General features: G+C 43.8%; 1 protein-coding gene across 3 annotated transcripts in view; it reads left to right on the plus strand.

Annotated features, from left to right (window-relative positions):
* The window catches only part of ADK (adenosine kinase), a 295,465-nt gene that overhangs the window by 137,117 nt on the left and 135,019 nt on the right, over positions 1-23,329 (plus strand). For all 3 annotated transcript variants that reach the window (XM_077345987.1, XM_077345988.1, XM_077345986.1), the window contains 2 exons: positions 8,882-9,054; positions 16,270-16,378. In XM_077345987.1, coding sequence (XP_077202102.1) covers positions 8,882-9,054; positions 16,270-16,378 — 282 coding nt within the window. The remainder of the gene's footprint in view (positions 1-8,881; positions 9,055-16,269; positions 16,379-23,329) is intronic.

A 23,329-nucleotide genomic window follows, 5' to 3' on the forward strand; every position in this document is an offset into this window, starting at 1 on the left:
ACAGAGAATGAGATGGCTGGATGGAGTCACTGAAGCAGTCTGTGCAAGCTTAAATGGACTCTGGGGAATGTTAGAGGACAGGAAGGCCTGGAGGATCATTGTCCATGGGGTCACTATGGGTCAGAAACGACTTCGCACCTAGCAACAACAACACTTCAATCTTCTGTGCAAGTGAACTGCACTTGACAGTTCCTAATGTGCACAGAACCCCTTAATGTTCCCAATCTAATCCTATTATTTCTATGATTGCCTATGTTATTCGCTCCTGATTTTTTCTCCATGATTAGTATCCGATCCAAATGGCTTCTTCAATTGCCAAATTCTGTGCGAGCTTAAATGGACTCCAGGAATGGTAGAGGACAGGAAGGCCTGGAGGATCATTGTCCATAGGGTAATGATGGGTTGGACACGACTTCGCACCTAACAATAACAACATTGATGAAACTGCAAAATAATTGTTTATAACTGCTACTTTATAGTATTTTACTGGACCCAGTCAGCTTGTTAAGATTCTGTTATAGGAGAAAGAGGCGAGTAATAATTGTTATCACTGTTACTATTGCTATCACTGTTCACACTGCTCTTAGTTTAAAAATATACTTAAAAGGAGTGATCTAAGTGGTTAGTTGGATTTATTCTGTATGTAATCTAATTTTGGGGAAGAAATTAAATACTTTATATTTACACCAAGACCTCTTCCCAAGTCATCTAGATCAGTGGTCCCCAACCTTTTTATCACCGGGGACCGGTCAACGTTTGACAATTTTACTGAGGCCGGGGGGAGGTAGTCTTTTGCTAAGGGACGTCATCGCCGCCTGAGCTCCTGCTCCACTTGCTTTCCCGCCAGCGCCCCTGACTTCCCGCCACCCACTGGGGGACGCTACCAGCAGCAGCTGCGCAATGCCATGCCGAGGGGAAGCCTCAGCAATGGCGGCCCCTGGAGAGTATCAAAGGTGAGCTAGTGGCAGAGTGGCAGGGCAGCCCCCAAGGTAGGGAGGAGGACGAAGAGGAGCCGCGGCCCAGTATAAACTGATCTATGGACCGGTACCAGTCTCCAGACCGGGGGTTGGGGACCACTGATCTAGATCACCTAAAAATAAGTACAGATCTTCTTGCTTTCTGAAAACGTGAGAAGGAAATAGCTACCTCGAGAAAAGCCAAGAAAGATAAAGTACAGGAGAAAGAAATAGAGGTAGCATCTGAAGAATCTCAAGAAGAAACTCTGAATATGTCTCAAATGGTACACCTTCTAGAAAAGCAAAGTGAGGAATTGAAAGCATTTGCTATAAGCTTACATAATCAACAAATTAAAGCAATTCAAGATTGTGGGGGAAAACTCTACAACAAGATTGACGGGCTGAAGGTAGTGGTAGATGATAATACTAAACAACTAGGAGAACATAAGAAAAAAATGGAATATCTTGAATTGGGCCCATTATGTACGGCCGCCAAAACAGCGATTTCGGGTCACATGGAAAATGCGGAGGGGGAAGAAGCGAAGCAAACCGCTTATGCACAGGACGGGACGCAATGGCGGCAAAACCCAGAGTAACCGATTATGCACGCGGGGACCCCGGCACCGCTTCTGGTTGGGCCCCAGTCACCTGGAAGCTGTGCTTTCTTCCGCGTTCCACTAACGCGGCTTTTTTGGTGGCGTGCATCGAATCTGCTGCCAGTTGCGGCCGGCACCATGCGTTATCGGTGATTTTAGTCACCACCATTCCACCCCGAATGCGCGCTAAAACTCCCGTGCATAATGGGTCTTGGATTTACAAGACTGGAAAACTTCAGCAGAAGTGAAATTTGAAATTTTGGAGACTGAATCCAGGGCAAGAATTAAAGGGGTGGCAGAAAATTACAGCAAACAAGAACTATTGACATCCCTAGAAGAGTATCTTCCGGACGAGGATATAGCTATAGAAAAGGATTGCAGAATATACTCTAAAGCAGCTGCCTGCAAAAATTTACCAAGAGACATATTGGTCAATTTTGAGATCAAACTCATCAAGCACGCTTATATGCCAAAAAAGAGACTTGAGACACTGCAACTTAACGTCCAAGAAGTTCAAGTATTATGATGACGGTTGTTGGAAATGTAAAGTAAAAGTAGGATCTTTTTTCCATAGGTGGTGGGGATGTGAAAAAAATCATTAAATTCTGGGCAAAATGTATTAGAAGTAATATTTAAAACTAAGTTTCCTTTGAAACCTGAATTTATGCTGTTGTGTGTCCTGTAGTCCTACCCTCTCAAGCTAGAACTTTTTTTTCCTATGCAACAACTGCAGCGAGCTTAATATTGACCAAGCCCTGGAAATCCATGGAGACACAAACTATTGCGTCATGGATGTATAAAGTTATCAAATATGGAAAAATTTACTTCAGTAGTCAACAGAAAACCGCCAGAAGAATTCCAAGAAGAGTGGCATTTTTATATGGATTATCTTCTTAACTGATCAGTCAAATTCAGTCCCAAAGAGGGGGAGGGATGGAGGGATCTGCTTTACCTATAACCGCTATTATTACTCTTTTTGTAATTTTTTAAAACAAATAAAAATATTATTAAAAAATTAAATCTAACGGTTCAATGGAAACTTTGGGGCAACAATAAAGGATTACTTCAGTGCATATTGCAACGTGTTTCACCTATTTCCTGTTCAGCCGTGTGTGGTGAATTCTCAGCGGCTCAATGTCTGCGTTTAAGGCAGGGGTAGTCAAACTGCGGCCCTCCAGATGTCCATGGACTACAATTCGCTGGCAGGGGCTCCTGGGAATTGTAGTCCATGGACATCTGGAGGGCCGCAGTTTGACTACCCCTGGTTTAAGGAGTCCTTTGCCTTCAGTGCTTTCTTGCCTCCAGTAGTGGAGTGCTGTTAAACTCTAAGTGCTCTGTCATATTTTCAGTCTTTTATGGCAAAAGCAGGTAACAGACTGGCACAGGGGCAGAATGCATTGACAGATAGACTTAAAGCACCATAAAACATGGAGACAGCTGTATACAATGCCCCCCACCCACCCACCCACAGACACACACCCTGGTGTGTTCTGGATGAAACCCTCAGCCATATGTGCCACTCCTATAGAACTTAAAAGGGAGCGGAAGGGGACCTTCATGCTAACTCTGCTGGAAATGGCAGCGTTAGGGGAGATTGGCCAGATGTTTCTGTTTCAGAAAACAGCTTGTTATGTGACACTGCAAAAATCTCTCTGTTGCTTTGATCTCCGCACACTTTGAAGGAAAAGATAATTGTATAGAGGCTGTCAGAGTTAATCCTGGTCAGTAAACTTTCAGCTGACCTTTCGGCACCTCTTTTAGATACTGTTGGAGATAGAAGCTGATAAGCAGATGCTTTCTGCTGGGGAAGGCTTTTAAAAAATTACCCAACAGATAAGAGCAGTCCCAGCCCAGAGTCTTCTGACACCATTCATATGTCAGCTCACGACAAACTGGAATGAACAGTTGGTATCTGATCTGGAAAAGTAGCCTTCACCATCAGTGTAATGGCTAGTCAGTGGTGGATAGAGCCTGCCACTGCTGGGGGGGGGGGGTAAGATATAGTGGAAGTCTTAACACTTCAGAATATTAATAGAATATAAGCTTTTATCAATAATTTGTTTCAGTTGTGTGATGCTTAGGCACTGCACATGTGTTAATATTAGCAGACAAAGAGCGCTTTGAAGGTCATATGTGTTCCAAATGTTGGATCGTTATTTACAGAATTGACAATTACCAGCACGGACAACCGCTTAATGGTTACATCTCAAAACAGAAGAGCCCCTGCATTCCGTTTGAATTACAGCGCCACCATGGAGACATCTTTGGGCTGAAGATGTCACATCTTTACAGATGTACCATCCTTCCTCAATATTTGTAACCATTGAGAAACCCCTGAAACATTCTTCAGTCTTTGATAAACCCCAGAAGTGATGTGATCGTGAAGAATATGGTTGGGAAGCAGAGCTATGTACACACCCACCTGGGAGCCCTCCCCTTCCCACCCCTCCAGGCCCATCATTGGCCATTTTGGGAGGGGGATGGATGATTCAGCACGACCATATAATGTCATACCACCCCCAAAAGATATATAAAAACTTAGATTAAAAATTAATTAACTGCCATCCATTTGGGAAACCATCCTGGGCTGTCAAGGGTCAAGCCAAGGGTTTCATGAAACCCTAGTTGAGAAAGCCTGATCTATGCAAACAGAGGAACTTTTTCAGCACTCTGTCACTCTACAGCAGGGGTAGTCAAACTGCGGCCCTCCAGATTTCCATGGACTACAATTCCCATGAGCCCCTGCCAGTGAATGCTGGCAGGGGCTCATGGGAATTGTAGTCCATGGACATCTGGAGAGCCGCAGTTTGACTACCCCTGCTCTACAGCCTGAAAGTTCTGCACATTATCAAGCCCAGATATATGTATGTGTCAGTAAGTGAGTTTGTGCATTTAAACGACAGGTGTTGGTAGTGCTGTGTGTATGATCCATATTGATCAGGTCCTCTTATCTGTTTGCAAAACACAGAAGCATTTTCTACTTTCTGAATTCTTTCTGTACAGTCCACATAATGTCCTCCTTAAGTGACCTTCTGTGTGTGTATTTTGATACCTCTTACATGTTCAACTATGTCTCTGTAACGATATCTGTGCTCCACCAGTGTCATAACCCATGGTGCGTCTGCTTTGGTTTGTTCTGCTTTAGACACTGTTACAACAGTGGATGGCATTGCATGCCAAATCACTGAACCAGTTGACAAAGTACCATGATAACAAACAGTGGAGTAAGGTGCTAATAATAGAATGGCACCTAGTTCACATAATTGATGGCCCAGTTGCTGAAAATAGTGTATATGATATCCTCCTAAAACCTCAATGCACAGTTCATCCTCAGGTGAAATTAAATCCACCCTTCTTTGATAGGGACATGTAATTGTGTTAATTCCCTTTGAAAAAAAAAACATGAGTATTCTGGGTTCAAAAACCCTTCAATTTAACAGAAGACTTAATAAATTCCCATACTGCCATATTTTCCCTTGGTATTTCAGCCAGCAACTGTGTTTCTCCTGTGGCAGAGGTCAGAATTGAAAGAAGGGTCAGTGATATCAGACTTTAATATGATATGTGTTTTTAAATGATAAGCCTTTAATTCTGACAATCAACCTTTTTGCAAAGGTTATTTTGTAGAGTGCACTCTTGTGCATATTTAATCAGAAATAAAACCAGCAAACTAACTCTTCAGTCAGCCTGCTATAAAAGACACTGTTATGGCTGCTTACTCATAAATGTGAGATTTATCTCTTCCTCTTTTTGACTTGTCTGCCATGATACCTCCAGTCTTATGTCCCCTGTAGCAGTTACAACAATCTATTGTGTTCCCCCCTTCCCCCGGAAATCAAATGAGGCCTTTTGACTCCTGCAGGGAGCTTTGGGTAGACTATGTGGTTCTCTCTTTTCCTTTATATCCTCACAGCACCCCTGCAAAGTTGACTAGAGGAGCTAGTATGGATGGCCCAAAGTCACCCTTTGAACTCAGGCCTCCGAGATCCTGGCCTGACCCTCTTAGCTGTTGTGCTACCACTACCAGGAGAAGCAGAGGGTCAGTTGGAGTTCCCATCATGTCCTGAGCTTTATCAGGCTTGTTTGCAATATTTCTAAATCACCATTAAGGAGAAGTTGAGCTGTACAGTAAAATAATGTAAAACTTGTTGATTATTTATTATAGTGCCCAATTAAAAACAGAATAAAAACTTCATAAAAAAACTTCATAAAAACTATGCAGAACTAACAGCTGGGTCGTCCTCAGTGGTCAGAACTGTGATGATACACTCTATATAAAATACCTATATTCAACTCTTTATGAAGTGTAACTGAGTGGTTGAATGGGATCTGTAAATTATGGCTCCAACCCATATATGTAAATTTTATCCTTTTTGGAGACCACTTCCTATGGTATGTGCCTAGGGTCACCACTCTTCTCTATTATACAATTCTGTGCTGAGAGTGTATCTCGTGCATCAGGGGAAAAAAATTTTTTTCCTGTATAGGACGTGCAGTTGAAGCATGCAGAAAGAATACACACACACCACACGTGAGTTCTCAAGGCACAGCACTGCAGAAAGTAATTATGCTGTTTTAATGTGTATTAGAGGGAAATAGTACCCACTCATAATGAAAGAGTATATTTGGCTTAGAATATTATCAAATTGAAGAGTTCTTGAGTAAAAAGGAATCACGTTATCCACCTCGTCAGTTTAGCTGCATTATATAGGGTTGTGCGCAGTGGCATTCAAATCGGCCGTTCCAGGCCCATGCAGCCAGCGCTGCAGGGAGGGGAGGGGAGGCGCGGGCGCCAGTGTGTAACTGGCCTGCACCTCCTCTCCCTCCGGCCCTGCGGCGCTGGCTGCGTGGGTCTGGAACAGCCAATTCGGACACTGCCGCGCACATCTTTAGCTTCCAAAAATAGTGGCGCGCTGAAGAAACATGTATTTAAGCTCATTCACTTAACCTTTCTGCAACTTATGTATACAACTAATACCGATTCGAAGTGGCGACATTATCATTTACTTAAATCTCTATTAGAAAATGATGATAACTAGGTTTTTTAGCATGCCAGTACATTGGTCTAGCCCTTAATTGGCAGTATGGATTGAGTGGATAAACTGAGTGATTGCAATTAGAAGGAATTATGCTGCCAGTTGGCTGACTGGTCTCCTTGTTTCATTAACGCTTCGCCCTCCTGATTCTGCTGTCTGTTCTGCTTTCCCATTCTGTCTTGCTGACCTGTTTTAACTTTTAAACTGCTTTAGCTCTTAACTTTTAAAGAGAAGCAATTGACCTAGACTGCTGCTATCCAGATGTACTACACAATAACGCATCCATTTAATGGCATCATTTGGCTAGGCCTTTAAAAGTTAAAAAGTGAAAAGTTGGTTAGATCTGCCCCCCCTTAATTGGATCAGCCCACTCCCCTACCATCTGCTCCCAAGCCATGAGTTATTGGGGAGCAGGTTGAGTATGAGGGTTACTTTGGTTAGTTTTCAAGGCCTGGAGGGATAATTATTGACTGTGTTTTATTGTGGGGATTTTATTGTTACCCGCCACGAGCCAGTTTGAAAAACTGGGAGTGGCAGGCTATCAATTTTAAAAATAAATAAATGAAAAAAAATTAAAAGTACCATGTTTAGGAGGCCCTGGTAGGATTTTTCCTTCCCTCAGACTCTTTTCTCCTTGTGGATCCAAAATGGCACTCATAGACTGTTTATGCACTGGAGGTTTCATGCTGGGCTACATGCTGGAGTTTTAGTCGTGGCAGGTTGCCCCACCTCTTCCTGCACCCACCCGGGGGAGCATTTGGCCCGGCGCACCTCATCCGCCCCCTGATTTGTTCTCCTGCATGGCAGCTGGGGCAGTGAAGTTCCCAGTGCGTAAATGGTCATAGTGATTTAAAAACTAGATCTAACCATCTATAACAAGAATCAGCTCTGTGGGCAAGTCACCAGCTGACAGACCCGCTCTGGCCAGCACTTCTTAAACACAAGTCTGTTTTGCACAGTCTTTGAACTATCATGCCTTGTGGCATGCTGTTCCGTACTATGGGGTAGCCACAATGAAAAACCCCATTTAGCCACATCCATTTCTTACCATCTTACATGTTGGGATAACTAATAGATTTTGTCAAAGTGAGCAGAGTTGCTGCACTGGTCCATATGAGAAGAGACAGTAGGAGAGAGTATTGACCCCTCTCACAGGAGAGCTCAAAGGGGCCAGACAACTCTTCCCCCACTGCCACCCTCTGTGTCTGGTGCTGGAGAAAGAAGACCAGCCACTGTAAGGCTGTCCCCCTTAACCCCGCGCCGGCAAGGCAGTGGGCTAACAACTCATGCTCGACCACATCAAATGCGACTGACAGGTTGAGAAGTACAAGGATAGCCGAACCGCCTTGATCCAACTGGTGCCAGAGATCATCTGTGAAGGCAACCAGTGCAGTCCCCACCCCGTGGCCGGGATGGAAGCCCTATTGGTATGGGTCAAAGGCCAAAGTTTCCTCCAAGAAAGCCAGGAGCTGGTTTTATTGATGGGGGAGGGAGGTGCCATCACATCTCAGCTGGCTTAGGGCAACCCAATATGGTTTTTGAGGCAAAAGACATTCACAGAGAGTATGCTGTTGCCTCCCTCTGTGTAGGAATCCTGGTACTCCTTGGTGACTTCCCAGCCAAATACTAATCAGGACTTATCCTGCTTAGATCTAATGAGATTGAGCTAGTCTAGGCCATCCAGGTCAGGGCATTTCATGGATTAGCAGTAATTAGTTAAAATGGTTTTTGAGCTGCTGGTCCTGCTTTATAGGAGCATCATGTTTGCCACCTTGATTAAGAGTGGTGGCTTCTAATCTGGTGAGCCGGGTTTGATTCTCCACTCCTCCACATGCAACCAGCTGGGTGACTTTGGGCTCTCCACAGTACTGATAGAGCTGTTCTCACAGAGCAGTCCTGTCAGAGCTCTCACAGGTTGTCTGTTGTGGGGAGAGGAAGGAAAGGCGATTGTAAGCCTTTGCAGAAGCATATTGGTAAAGTTGGTGACATTCTGCATAGTCCTTCCCTAAAGAATAGCATTGTGTCTTTATCCTTTTGGTAAGCTAAGACTTGGTTAATGTCAGGCCTATCCTCTTAGAAATGAATGAAATGAAAAAAGACACTGATATCGTTGGTTTTACTGTTTAATTGCTTTGTTTAAATGTTAATCGTTGCGGTTCTCTGTATGTTAAGATGTGCACCCTATTGTTTACTTTTTGCAGAAAATGAGAAGACAGATAATTAAACCTTGGTTTCATATATTCTAATCAAACTTGTCTCTTGCCTCCCCTCTCCACTTTCCTTTTCTGTGCAGTGGATGATCCAGAGCCCTTATAAAGTGGCAACGTTTTTTGGGTGCATTGGAACAGACAAATTTGGTGAGATTCTGAAGAAGAAAGCGGAAGAGGCCCATGTGGATGCCCATTATTATGAACAGAGTGAGGAGCCAACTGGAACGTGTGCTGCCTGCATCACAAGTGACAACAGGTCAAGTGCCTTTTTTTTTGCATGAATGTAATGGAGACCAGGAACTGACCCCTTGGCTCACTCTGTGGCCTACCTCAGGAAAGAGGGGACTAGAAGCCCACCCCATCTCTGTGACTCTTGTTGAACATCCCTCCAGTGGCCCGATGGTCCCCATCTTCACCCTTTTGGATGGAGCACCATCACTTACACCCTGTTCACTGCGTCTTTCCTTCATTGCTCTTGCTAGAAGGCCGGCTGGGCTCTTCACACTTTAGCTGACATCATTTACACATCTGGTGCCAGGTAGTTGCTGCAGAGCTGACCGGCTGCTTGGGGAGTTTCTGCTTTGAATTTTCCTTTGACACAAGTCTTAGGCTCACCCCCTCCCTCAGCCTGAAGCAGCCTGGGGGACAGTGATGCCGGCCTGCCTTGCACAGATGGCAGTAAGGCAATGTTGCTGAAGCATCCTGAACACTTGAATGCCCCATGTCGCTTGTGAATGTTGCCACTGTTGGAAGAAAGAGGCCAGGGCAGCCTGACCAGGGACGGGGCTAAGTGGGCAGGAGATGGCAGAGTCCAGGGAGGAGAAATTGTGTCCTGCTAAGGAAATGGGAGAGCCTCTTGTGACGCAGAATGGTAAGTGTCCAATCCATTGCAACCCCATGGACAATGATCCTCCAGGCCTTCCTGTCCTCTACCATTCCCCGGAGTCCATTTAAGCTCACACCGACTGCTTCAGTGACTCCATCCAGCCACCTCATTTTCTGTCGTCCCCTTCTTCTTTTGCCCTCAATCGCTCCCAGCATTAGGCTCTTCTCCAGGGAGTCCTTCCTTCTCAGGAGGTGGCCAAAGTCTTTGAGTTTCATATTCAGGATCCGGCCTTCTAAGGAGCAGTCAGGGCTGATCTCCTCTAGGACTGACCGGTTTGTTCGCCTTGCAGTCCAATGTAGAATGAGCCTAAAACATCGAGGATAAGTATCTGTCCATGTGGCAATGAGATAAATACAGCTATCACTTGGCATTGCAGTTCTTCCTTCCCACCGCAGCTCCACCAACATATTTTCTGTCTTTGATGTCCTCTTACTTTTTGTTCAACTGTGTGCAGTTGTCTGTAGCATTAACTTGGGAGATGTGCACTCTGACAAGGCATTTTTAAATTCTCCTACAGCCAACAAGGGCACATCCTGTTGATCTGTGCAAGGAAAAGGTCTTCCAGCCCGTAGGAGATGCGAGCGTTTCCATTGTCTGGGGTGCTGTTGCTTCGAACAACTGGAAAAGCCTGGCTGTGCTCTGAGTCCCAAGGACACACACAGCCCACAATAGGCTCTGGGGCTTAGTTATGAAAATGAAGGGAGACCTTGCACTTGACTCTTGTAGCATGTTGAAGCTGTGATTGACAGTGGGAAGTGTGCACAACCAGTGTGATTGCAGATTAGAATAGCTCTGGCCCTCACTGTGCTGTCTTGCAGCCTACACATGATCTTGACATGGAGCCATTTGTTTGATTAATATGTTTCGAGCAAAGTTTTCCTTTTCTTCTGAGCTCTGTGTCAGGTAGAAGTCTGGTAGGTGAGAAAGAATTGGATTCATTTATCTTAGCCACCTTGTCTCAGTCTGTTCCAGGCATGAATTATGTTGATCTACCTCTTTTTTTTTTTCTTCTTCACTCTGACTTTATTTTTGTGTTAGTATTAACAGTATACTAAGGAATTCTGTTTAAGAGGTTCTGCTAGAGTGACTTAAATTTTGTTAACCAATAAAGGCAATGGTTTTGAAAAATCAGGATACTAAATAGTTACAATTTTACATAATCCAATTCTTGCTTCAGAACAGGATTGACGGCTCTTGAGGCATTGCTACACGTTGGCTGTAACGGTGGCCCTTTCCGCCACCAGCATTGCTTACAAATAGTTTTCATTTGAGGAAAAATATAAATAGCTAGAGAGCAGTTAGCATTTTGTCATAGAATTTTATGAAAATATTAAAATTGAAAAATGTGCATAGTAGTTGCAAAATCAGGCAACGCAATTATATTTGTATGATTGAAATGCTTCCAGAGTAGGGATTGGCATGAACTGGAAAATCGCTCTGTCAGGAATTTCTTCCGGATGTTTAGACGGAATTTCTTTTGAGGCTGAACCAGAGCAGAGTAAAGCGGCGCCATCACCTCCCATGATCTGGACACGATACTCCGTTTGATACAGCCCCAAATCCCATTTGCCTTTTTAGCCACTGAGTCACACTGCTGATTCCTGTTCCATGTATGGTCAACTAAGATCCTTTTCGCACATGCTACTGCCAAGACAAGTCTCCCTCATCCTATATTGGTGTGTTTGGTTTTTTCTACCTAAATGCAGATCCCAGCAGCCGACTCAAGGTCGACTCAGCCTTCTATCCTTCCGAAGTCGGTAAAATGAGTACCCAGCTTGCTGGGGGGTAAAATGGTAATGACTGGGGAAGGCACTGGCAAACCACCCTGTATTGAGTCTGCCATGAAAAGGCTGGAGGGCATCACCCCAAGGGTCAGACATGACTCAGTGCTTGCACAGGGGATACTTTTACCTTTTTAAGGAAATGGGATCAGGCCCCAAGGAAGGACCCATCCAGTCCTCACCTGTAGTGAGCAGCTCAGGCAGTGGCCTTCCAGAGGGCAGCTTTTGTTTGCAAAACCACACCAGGTGTTGCCAGGGCAAAGAACATTAAACATTTCCAAGGGAACTTTTCATTAAAAGGCAGCATTAATTAAACGTGCGCCCTTAGAGCTGGTGTTTTTGTTTGTTTAACAAACGGTTCAATTGCCGCCTGCTGTCAAAAGTAGCATTCCACAGTGAGGGATCCTTGGGAGACTTCTGAGTATCAGAATTCTAAGCAGTAGATGATGTACGTAGCCCGTGGGCACAAGGCACTCCAACTGCTCACAAACACGGGGATGGCTTTGAAAGCATTGAAAGAACGGACTACAAAGGCCACTGTTCAAAAGTGATAGTTTTGTGGAGGCAAGGCGGGGCGGGAGAAGGAGTTCCTTTATCTGCCAATAAGAAAAGAGAGACCCTTTCAGTCTGAAGTCGGCATGCATTGAGAGGAGAAGAAAAAAAAACTAATGGTTAAACTCTGTTACAAAGGGAATTGCCTGAAGGGGAACACTTTCAAAATAAAGGAAGTGTCATACGCAGGGAAGTAGTTCATGATATTGTTCTCTTGTAGCTGCTAATGAAAGCTGTATATTGATTCTGCGTTGTGCTGTGTTTTCCAAGGCAGCGATCTGTACGGCTTGTTTGGCACTCTACTGTATTAACTAGGAAGATTGAATTCTCAGGCTGGTTTTCCAGAACGCCATCTGCTACTCTTTAACACAGGCTAATGTGACATAGCCCTACCCTAGGTTTCCTTGGGAGGAGGGCTCGTTGACTTCAATAGAAAACCCCTTCGACAAAGGGAGTGTAATTCTAGAGAAAATTCATACAATAGAGTTCTTCTACCACACTGTGATTCATTTCTGTAGTTGGGTTCAGTATGCCAACTCTTCATAATATTGCCAAACTGGTGGGTGGCTGAGGCCTTTTACGCCTTGTTGGTTTTTAAAAATTTTAAATCTTTCTGTCCTGCTTTTCAACTTAGATCTACAAAGCAACTTAAAGCAAAACCGAAATCCAATATCAATGTCAAACAAGAGTAACGAACTACCCTACGACACACTAGATACCAGCTAGTACACAAATGTAACATTTGAAAACTTGCCACCATAACCAATCACATCATACTATTTTAGTCTAATTTTGAAAGCAGAACGGGACAAAATGCAGTGGACTTTCCTAGGGAAGGAATTTCACAGTCATCTGTCCATCTGAGATTAAAAATGAGAAAACCAAGGCTGATGGTACAAAATAAGGTAACATATATTTTATTAGTCGCCTCTTGTGGTGCAGAGTGGTAAGGCAGCAGAAATGCTGTCTGAAGCTCTGACCATGAGACTGGGAGTTCAATCCCAGCAGCCGGCTCAAGGTTGACTCAGCCTTCCATCCTTCCGAGGTCGGTAAAATGAGTACCCAGCTTGCTGGGGGGTAAACAGTAATGACTGCGGAAGGGAATGGCAAACCACCCCGTATTGAGTCTGCCATGAAAACGCTGGAGGGCGTCACCCAAGGGTCAGACATGACCCAGTGCTTGCACAGAGGATACCTTAACCTTTAACTTTATAGATTTTACTACTCAGTTAATTTAAGATTCCCTATGTGTTTTGCTGAGAGGCTTCTTCAGGGTTCCACATTACAACTAGGGTTGGGCGCTTCGGCGTCTTAGGCGGCCGTTCCTGCCCAAAGCAGCCATCACCATAGCATGGGGTGGAGGGGAGGTACGGGTGCGCCAGTTGGCGCATGCACATAGGCATCTCCTCCCCCCATGCTGCGGCGCTGGCTGCTTCAGGTGGGAACAGCCACTTTGGATGCCGAAATGCCCAACCCTAATTACAACCCTTCTTTGGATTAAAAACAGGCCAGACTTCTCAGAGTTTGGAAGCTATGCAGGGTCAGTCCTGGTTAGCTCTTGGAAGGGTGACCGCCAAGGAAGTCCAGAGTTGCTATGCAGAAGAACGCAATGTTAAAACATCTCTGAGCTTCTCTTACCTTGGAAACTACATGAATGGTCGCCTTGAGTTGACTGCCAACTTGACGGCACTTGAGGATGACAATGATTTACAGAAGGAGATCATCCTTGAGGTGCCCTAGACCCAAACCAGGAAAAAAACCAATCATTTTAAAGGGGACGTGGAAGGATTGAGAAGCCAGGGACATTGGCTCATAATTAGAACTGTTCTAGCAACCCATTTGTGGCTGCATTCTGAGCCAAGCTATCATTTCCAATGTGAATGGAACCAGCCACAATCCACGTATTATTCAGCTACCTGTATTTCGGCTATGCAGCAGCGAAAATAAAGATAAAGTTCAATCCTCCCTCTCAACTTTTATTACCAATTCCTCAGTCCAAGAGGATAAATTTTCCAAAAACAACAACAACAATTTTCCAAAACAACAACAAAAATATCTCCATGGGTTCCTCAACGAAAAGAACTAGCCCCTCAAACAAAAAGCATGATCAGTCGTTAACATATTTGACCCCATTGCTAACTACTCACAATACTATGTGACAAGTTGTGATAATAGCTTTTTTGAGAGGGTAACAGACTGGACATCACAGGAGCTTTGCTAAGATTAAAGATGCAAATCAAACTATTTAATCTATCCTTTGCTACTGGCTCCTCATTGTGCCAAATGGTTTGGGCATGAAGACAAGGTCCCAGGAAGGATTTCTGTTCTCAAGTGCATCACAGAAAGGAGGCAGGAAGCTTGAAGCCTGAGGCTAGCGACATCCACACCTACTGTAGTCAATAACAAAAGATCAAAACCGAGGTGGCAAGGCTGAAGATCAAATGGCCATATTTATCTGTTTATCTATTTATCTATTTCTTCGACTTATAGCCCGCCACTCCCGCGAGGCTCATGGCAGGTCACATATCATAAAACCCCCATAAAAACCCCTAATACAATAAAACATCCTAAAAAACCCAACCAAACCCAACTGAACCAGCACTGGCGATGTACCACATAGCTCATAACCCCATGGAAGGAATAGCGAATCGCTACAAACAAAACCTTAAAAGGTGGGAGAGGGGGTCAGATCTACCATGGAGACCCCGGCCTCAAAAGCCTGGCAGAACCATAAGCCTCCTCCATGTATCAACCCTTAGGATAGATGCAAATCACAGAGCAGAAATACACAATGTAAAACATCATGGCGAAAGGTTAGCATGACAAAACCATAACATGTTTTCGACACATTCTTCCTACTGTTTCGCTTCTACATTTATACCCTTTTCAGGGATTCATCCCTCTCTCGCTATGAACTCACATTATCCTGGCCACATTTGTTATACTACTCTGGATGTTTCAAGTTTGTTGTTGAGAGTCATCCAATAAAGATACATGGAATTTGGCAAGAACTCTTTGCCTAGTCATTTTGACATTAAGGGCACACATGCAAATTCCATGTGGATCCCTTTTAACCAAGGTGGGTCTTGTCACGCTTTTTTGCTTTCTTTGTTTGCCTTTAAAGTGCCAGGAATTCTACTCCTGAATGTGTTCTGTGTCATTTTGCCTAACACTCCTCCAAGTATGTTAGGACCCCGTGTCTGGGGATGAAAAGCCAACATCCTCAGACAGAAAAAGATCCTTCTACAAAGAAAACAAGGTTGCCCAAGTCACATATGGAGCAAATACTGAGAACTGACGGCCCGAACTGAGAGAACCAGGGTTTCTTGAAGGCCCGGTTTCTCAGTGGAACAGGCTTCCTCAGGAGGTGGTGGGTTCTCCATCTTTTTAAACAGAGGCTCAAGAGGCTGATTCTGTGAAGATTCAAGGCAGTGGCTGGTTACAGTGGATGAGCGATAGGGTTGTGAGTGTCCCTCATGGTGCAGGGGGTTGGACTAGATGACCCAGGAGGTTCCTTCCAACTCTGTGATTCTATGATTTATGATTCTATGCAATATCTCTTGCCTTGAAAAACCAGCTCCATCAAAAGAGTAGGAAATGTAGAAAGACCAAAAAGTAGTTTTATAGCCTTGCTGGACGATCATTGTTAGGCCAGCACAAACATTTCACAATTTATCACTGCACAACAAAGCGAGAGCTGGCTTTGTAAACGAACCCAGGAGGTTGTCAGCACACCTGACATTTTGGTGCTCCGCTGTGCCCAGCCAGCATCCACAGCTGCATCAGTGTAATTTTGCACAGGTCTTCTGTGGAACATATGGAGGGACAAAAACAGACTGAGAGAGGAAGCAAAGCAGAATCCCCTGGTCATCGTTCCAAAGGTGTTCTGAGTCTTCAGATGATGCAGATGATGAATTAGATATCACATCTAGAAGAGCAAGAAAGTTATTGGTTCTGATGGTCCCCCCCGGGGTGGGGTGCTGCTCCTCTCACACAGGGTTCCACCCTGTTATACGCTGCTCAAAGCAGTGTAGTTGCAGTATAGACTCTAGAGCACTGAGACTGGGGGTTAGGCAACCATGGACATCTGTTATAAAAGGCTACCTGTCATGCAGCAGCCGCCTGCCATGCACATGCAGCATAATCTGACTGCATTGCCCTGTGTGTCCTGATGTTCAAGAGAAAACTGAGCTTCTTCACAGTTGGGAAGAGAGCGGTGTCGATTATTGTCACGCTCTTTTTGTTATTATAGGTCTCTTGTTGCTAACCTGGCTGCTGCTAATTGTTACAAGAAGGAAAAGCACCTTGACCTGGAAAAGAACTGGAAGCTGGTGGAAAAGGCTAAAGTTTATTACATTGCAGTAAGTAACCTTGCCAATTATTCGGGTACATTAAGACCTTGAAGTCTGGATGTCCAAATTGCATGTGGCAAAAATGGGAAATACTGAAAGAGGAAGAAAATCTGACTCCCCTGGTGCACCATGCCTGCAAGAATTTGCCCAAATCCTGGCACAACTTGGGGGGACAGGGTGGTGGTGGAAGCAACGCTAGAAGCTTTTGTGGAAGAAAATTCACTCTGTGTCACATTCACATTTTATGTTTTCAAGGAAATTGTTTGAAAGGATGCCCAGATTTTATGAAGTGCACTGTTAGCATGATTATGCACTGTAAACCAGGGGTAGTCAACCTGTGGTCCTCCAGATGTCCATGGACTACAATTCCCATGAGCCCCTGCCAGCTGGACATCTGGAGGACCACAGGTTGACTACCCCTGCTGTAAACAGTTCCACGTGCGCTTCTTAATGGCTGCTTATTCCATAGCATGTTTTAGAAACAGCAATCTTGAGTAGCTCCTTGAAGGCAAAATATATTGCGTCGGACATTTTTGCCTTCATTCAAGTCAAGCATAAACCAGTCCCCGTATTTATGTAGATCACTTTCTGGTACACTGTAAATGGCAATTCTTTCCTCTGTGTGTGCGGGCGCGTGTGTTTGTGTGTATTTGCACACACGCTGTTTGCTGTGATGTTGATAAGCCTGGTGTCAATTAGCAAATATAGAAAGCATCTATGACAGATTAAGAGGCACAATGTGCACATAACGTGTGGATCCTGTGAGGCAGCTGCTGCCATCCTGTTACCTGAGCTATGTGGGAACAGCTGGGGAGAAGTGTAAAAAATTGATTATCCGGGTGGAACGAATTCATTAAAAAAAAAAATTATTTCCTTCAGCGAGTGATGATGTCTCCCACAGCCTATTTGGCTGTGTTGCTGTGGATTTTACATGGCTGGTATCAATCCTTGTGCACGGCCAAAGCTGGAACCATTTATGGCAGCCAAATAAATACCCTGCAGAGGTTACACAAAGTAAAGGACTCCCATAACGCCTGCCGCATGTCTGAGAACCCTTTTTTTTTAGAATGAAGATTTCCTCAGCAGGAAATGTTTTTAATGTATGCTTTCGAAAGGGGGGGGGGGAGCTGTGTTTTACTTCCAAAATAATTATACTGTAGTCTGTTCTAAATGACACACTTGGAGTTAAATGCAGTGAGCTAAACATTGCAGGGAGGCTTTAAGAATATTATCAGATAACGAAGGGTGGAAACAAATGATGGGAGAGGCTGTGTGGCAGAAACTGGAATTCTTTACCTTGTCGTGGCCCATGTCTAGGCCAGGGGTAGTCAAACTGCGGCCCTCCAGATGTCCAGCGTTCGCTGGCAGGGGCTCGTGGGAATTGTAGTCCATGGACATCTGGAGGGCCGCAGTTTGACTACCCCTGTTCCTGGCTGTTGTGTGCCTGGCTGTGTACAGGAATTTGACAGTGTAAGTCAGCCCTTCATGTCCCCAACTTTCCATGATCACTCTAGAATATATATATTTTCTTATTTTCAGAGTTCAGTGTCCTCCACCCCCATGTTGTGAAAAGTAAGACAAGGATGTACTCTACCAAACCGGCAACACCTACTGAGAATTAAGCTTTCTCCCTCTGAGGTGGAGGACATCTTGATTGGGTCATTCCTACCATTCACTCAGGGAGTTAGGACTAAAATTCTTCCTCTCTTATCTCCTTAGTGGGCATCACCCATCCTTCAGTTCTTTTCCTACCTCGACAGGGAAAGCAGCTCAATCAGTAGGTTTACTGTCTTCTGCTTATCTCTATCCCTTTGTCTCTGCCTTCTAACTTCCGCAGTCTCCTTCAGTCTTTTCCTATACTTGCTCCTTCCCGTGCCTTACTATTTACTAGTTATAGGCTAGGTGAAGAGAGTGAAGGTCTCTTTTCTCGTGATGAACGTTTTCTCTACCCCATCTGATAGCACTGATATTCAGCTGCTTGGGTATGGCTAAGGAGGAGCATGACAGTGGAAGCCCCAATATTGCGGGAGCAGGCTCTCAGTCCATCCTAACTGAGGAACAGTCTACAAAGAGCAGACCATGTTGGCAGATGTATCTTCAAGGGCTGTTTTCCAAAAAGCGCATGGCAGCTGTGCTGTCAGAGGCTCAATTCTCCAGGCCACACCCTTGCAGTGGTCATTTTGATCACTCAGAGCACTGCCATGGAGCAGCCAAGGACCACAAGCCAACAAGCTTTGAAAACAGAGATTGAAATCAGCAACGGGTAACATAAATCCCCCTAGGTCATTTAATTTTCCCTCAGACTATGAAAGGGGGGAAATTGCAATTCTGTCAATGGGACTTCACAGGTTCGTCAGTACAATGAAATTGATGAGGTTTGCCCCAATGTTAAATGGCAACAATTTAAAACATTATTTAAAGATTTATAAGTTTGGAACTTAACTATTCCTTTCTTTAAAAAAGAGCCGAAGTCTCATGAGACCTTTGTAAGAGCTGTCTGCACTCCCACCTAGTTTCTCCCTTGAAAAAGCTGCAAGTGAAATGTCAGGGAAAGGGCACCATATGCTGAGAAAGTTCCATGCATGGGTCTTTATGGAGGAAATAGAAAAAACGAATGTTCTACAATTCTATGTATACTCTATGCCAGGGGTAGTGAAACTGCGGCCCTCCAGAGGTCCATGGACTACAATTCCTATGAGCTCCTCCCATGGGAATTGTAGTCCATGGACATCTGGAGGGCCGCAGGTTGACTACCCCTGGACTAAGTCTTGGAGGGGCAAGACGTAATCACAAGATGTTTTTTTTTTTTTTTTACAATCCCTTTGTGAACAGATATTTTTCCCCATCTCGCTTGGTCTTGATGGACTATGGATTAAAATCCATATTGCACATTTGATTTTGCACGTTTGATTTATCTGCACTCGAGTATGATATGAATGCTGTAAACTGCACCCAGATGGGAAGTGGAAATTCTTCACTGGCCGCTCCTTCAGATTGTCAAACAGCAGGGCAATATGGCTTTCTTAATATCCTCTGTGCCGAGTTGGATGCCTTGCATTTCACAGACTGTGTCAGTGATGTACATGGAAAGCATTTACCCTAACCTGGATCAGTCCCTTTATCCTCCCATTACGGGAAATATAAACAGAACTTAGATTTTTATTTTTTATTTTATTATATTTATATACTGCCCTCCCCCAGGGCTCAGGGCGGTTTACAGAAAACAGGAAAAGATACAATTAACATATGGTAACAGGTACAAGTAACAGTAATAACATTATAATAATAATAATAACAAGATCATAACAATAACATTATAGAAATTACTAGAGCCTCAGCTCAACTCTTACTGGACCCAGTGGGTAAAACCGATTAGTGTTGGTCGTGGGAGGGGGGAGCTTGGGGGCCAACTGGAAGCGGTGGTTTGGTCAACCTCAACCAACCTCAACCAGCCTAGCGCAGGAGCTCCCTTTTGCAGGCCCCGTGGAACTGTTTAGGTTGTTCCGGGGCCCTGATCTCCTCTGGGAGCTCGTTCCACCAGGTGGGGGCCAGAATGGAGAAAGTTCTGGCCCTGGTTGAGGTCAAGCAGGCTTCCTTGGGGTTGGTTTATGCACCAGGATGCATGCCATTAATTAAGTGTTCATTTATTTATAGGATTTACAATCCACTCTATCTTTGGGAACTCAGGGCAGATTACATTTTATAGTCCAGATACAATCCCTGTATAAAAACAAAATTAATTCAAATGAATACAATAACATTAAAACATTTACACTAAAAAAGTGTTGATCAGTACATACTTACCTTCTTTTATTAGTCTATCACAGTTACAGCTCAAATTGTAGCTCAGCCACCAAGAAGATGGAAGAATTTCAGTCCTGCCTCCCTGAGTAAATGGTGGGAATTACCCACTCAAGATGTCCTCCTGTTTTCAGAGGAGAAGGATGCTAATGGTCATTCTCTCCTCCTGTTTCTTATAATGTCTAGTTGCTTTTCTGTTGTTGTCAGTCATTTAGTCTTGTCCAATTCTTGATACTTCATGAGCTGCAGTCTGAGCTGTAACTGTAATAAACTAATAAAAGGAGGTAAGTATGTAGTGATCAACACTTTTTTAGTGTAAATGTTTTAATGTTATTGTATTCATTTGAATTAATGGTCATTATCTTTTTTCTAAGCAGAGATAGCACAGTGGAAGGATAAAATTATAGAACTGTCAAAATATAGGCTGAAAATCAGGCAGTCTTTAAGCAGCCGTTGGGCAGATACAGTATTTGCTGGCATATAAGACTACTTTTTCGCCCTGAAAAACATGCCTCCAAGTGGGGGGGGGGGGGTCGTCCTATACGCCAGGTGCACTTCAGTTGGGATAGACGTAGCTGCCCATAGTGGCCCATAGTAATGTAATGGAATGTAACAAACTCTATATTTTGAGTGGAAATGTTGGGGGGTCGTCTTATACGCCCAGTCGTCTTATACGCCGGCAAATACGGTACTTACCTTGGAAGCTTTGGGCTTATCGTGTTTTGAGCAGGGGATTGGACATGATAGCCCTCTTTAAGTATTTGAAAGGTTGTCACTTGGAGGAGGGCAGGATGCTGTTCCCATTGACTGCAGAGGAAAGGGCACACAGTAATGGGTTTAAACTACAAGTACAATGATATAGGCTAGATATCAGGAAAAAAATTTCACAGTCAGAGTAGTTCAGCAGTGGAATAGGCTGCCTAAGGAGGTGGTCAGCTCCCCCTCACTGGCAGTCTTCAAGCAAAGGTTGGATACACACTTTTCTTGGATGCTTTAGGATGCTTTGGGCTGATCTTGCGTTGAGCAGGGGGTTGGACTAGATGGCCTGTGTGGCCCCTCCCAACTCTATGATTCTATGATTCTAAGATGGCCCGTATAGCACCTTCTATAATTCTGTGAGATGTGTTGCTCATCCATCGTTGGTTTACTTATACATGCAGAGTTCATACAGAGTTCCTACAAAGTCCATGTGGACATTGCCAGTATTTACATGGTTGGGTACACACCTGAGGTGTTTGATTTGGATTTACCTTTTCTGAGACCATAGCTCTGTATTCAGGACATCAAAACAACATGAGAAAGGATTTATGGCTGAAATGATGCACAACTCTGAAGAATCATTTCAGAATTCTTTGGCAAGTGCAGTGAAAGATCAGACACTGTCAACATCTACCTACTTTGCTGGCTTGGTTGAATTTTTAGCTCCTCCTATTGTGTGGTCTTAGAGAGCTTTTTTTTCAGTCAGTCAGTAACCTTTTATTGGCATAAAATATGTATAAGACATATAAAAATAGGGGTTAAAATTTCAACAAAACAATAAAATAGGCGATGGGGTTACATAACCAAACAGATCTTAAAATGATTAAATAAACTATAAAAGATAAAATACAAGGTAGGCAGCATATTATAAAAGCATCTTAGTTAGTCTTAGAGAGCTTTAGAAGAAGGTTTTCTACACATGTACATTTCTGTTCCTGCTGTAGTCATAAATGATTAAAGCGTCTGGGGACCTATTAGAGGCCAAATTAATTATTTTTAAAAAATTAAGTGATTAATCAGCTAATGAAAATGAAAGCATCACAGATAATTGAGAAAGCAAGTTCAGTTTATAAACTGCTGCAGTTCAGGAATTATGATATTTGGATTTGTCTGGCTTTGCCTGCCTCCTCAGCCTCCTGTTTGTTTGCTTAATATAATAGGGCACAAACATAGTGATCCCCATCCTACATAACCAGCCCCAAACACAACACCCACCTGCCAGATATTGAACTCTGCAGCAGATTGAGAGACTAGGTGGGACTAGGTATTTCCAGGTATTTCTGGATGTAAGTAGATCTTGAAGGGCTCCTCCAGTTGACATAATATAAGCCCGTGTGGAATGTTAATTTGCAGCGTTTGCTTAGCTCAACGCTGGACAAATCCCAGGTGCCAGGCCTCCACAGCTCCTAGAAATTTTATTCTGGCATCTTATATTTTCTCCTGTCATTTATTCTTAGTGCCTCTTGGGGTTTCTCAGTAAAAGTACAAAGCTTATCTAAATGAGGGACAGAGATTAGCTTTTTGTTGTGATGACCACTTGAGTGATCTTGCTTTCCTTACTTAATACAACACTTCTGTTACCGCTTTTAAAATGACAAGAAATGGGGGAGAGTTTAGGATTAGGTTTCATGGTAGCAATAATGAGAGGGTATGGTTATTGAAGTATGAACCTCTGAGGTATGGCTCCTAAATTCTTGGGATGATTCCTGGAGCCAAATAAAATTTGTCAAGTCCTGGCTTAGCTTTTAATTTCCATTCTGCTGAAAATATATCCTGTGTGAAAAAATATAGAAAACATGGTATTATTGATTTACTTATATAAAACGTTTGCATTCTCCCTTTCTACCCCATGAGGTGGCAAACATAAACAGTTAAAATATTTAAGCTACTAGAAAAAAAGCAAAAAAGGGCTAATGCAGTTTTGGGATGAGTGTACATATTCAAATTGTTAGATGTCTGGGACACTTAGAACTTGTCCTAGAAGGATTACAGATCTCCCAGTTCTGATTCAGGGCACATCTTTGGTAGGTGAACAAATTCTGAAGGTCCCCTTTGCATAACCTTACTCACACTACTCTTTGCAAGAGGTTATTTGCTTCTTCCTGCAAGAGGAGGAACCATCTATGCTTCACCAATTCCATGTCCATATTGAACAATTAGGTATTCCCAGGTTTGGCATTGTGACTCCTAAAGGTACTGTGTTCCTACGTCTTGACTGGCCTTGTTCCTCTGGACTCCAGAGCCATGATCCTGCTCCTTTAGACTGATACCATCTGCACTCCTGGGGCTGCTGCCATCTCCAGTACTGGCATTGTGAGACATCATGTTGGAAGCTGAGGCACTTACTCTGGCCCACCCCTTTGCTCATGCAGACTGGGGTGCCTGAACTGTGGCTCTCCA

This window comes from Paroedura picta, chromosome 7, assembly GCF_049243985.1.
Source record: "Paroedura picta isolate Pp20150507F chromosome 7, Ppicta_v3.0, whole genome shotgun sequence".
Taxonomy (NCBI): domain Eukaryota; kingdom Metazoa; phylum Chordata; class Lepidosauria; order Squamata; family Gekkonidae; genus Paroedura; species Paroedura picta.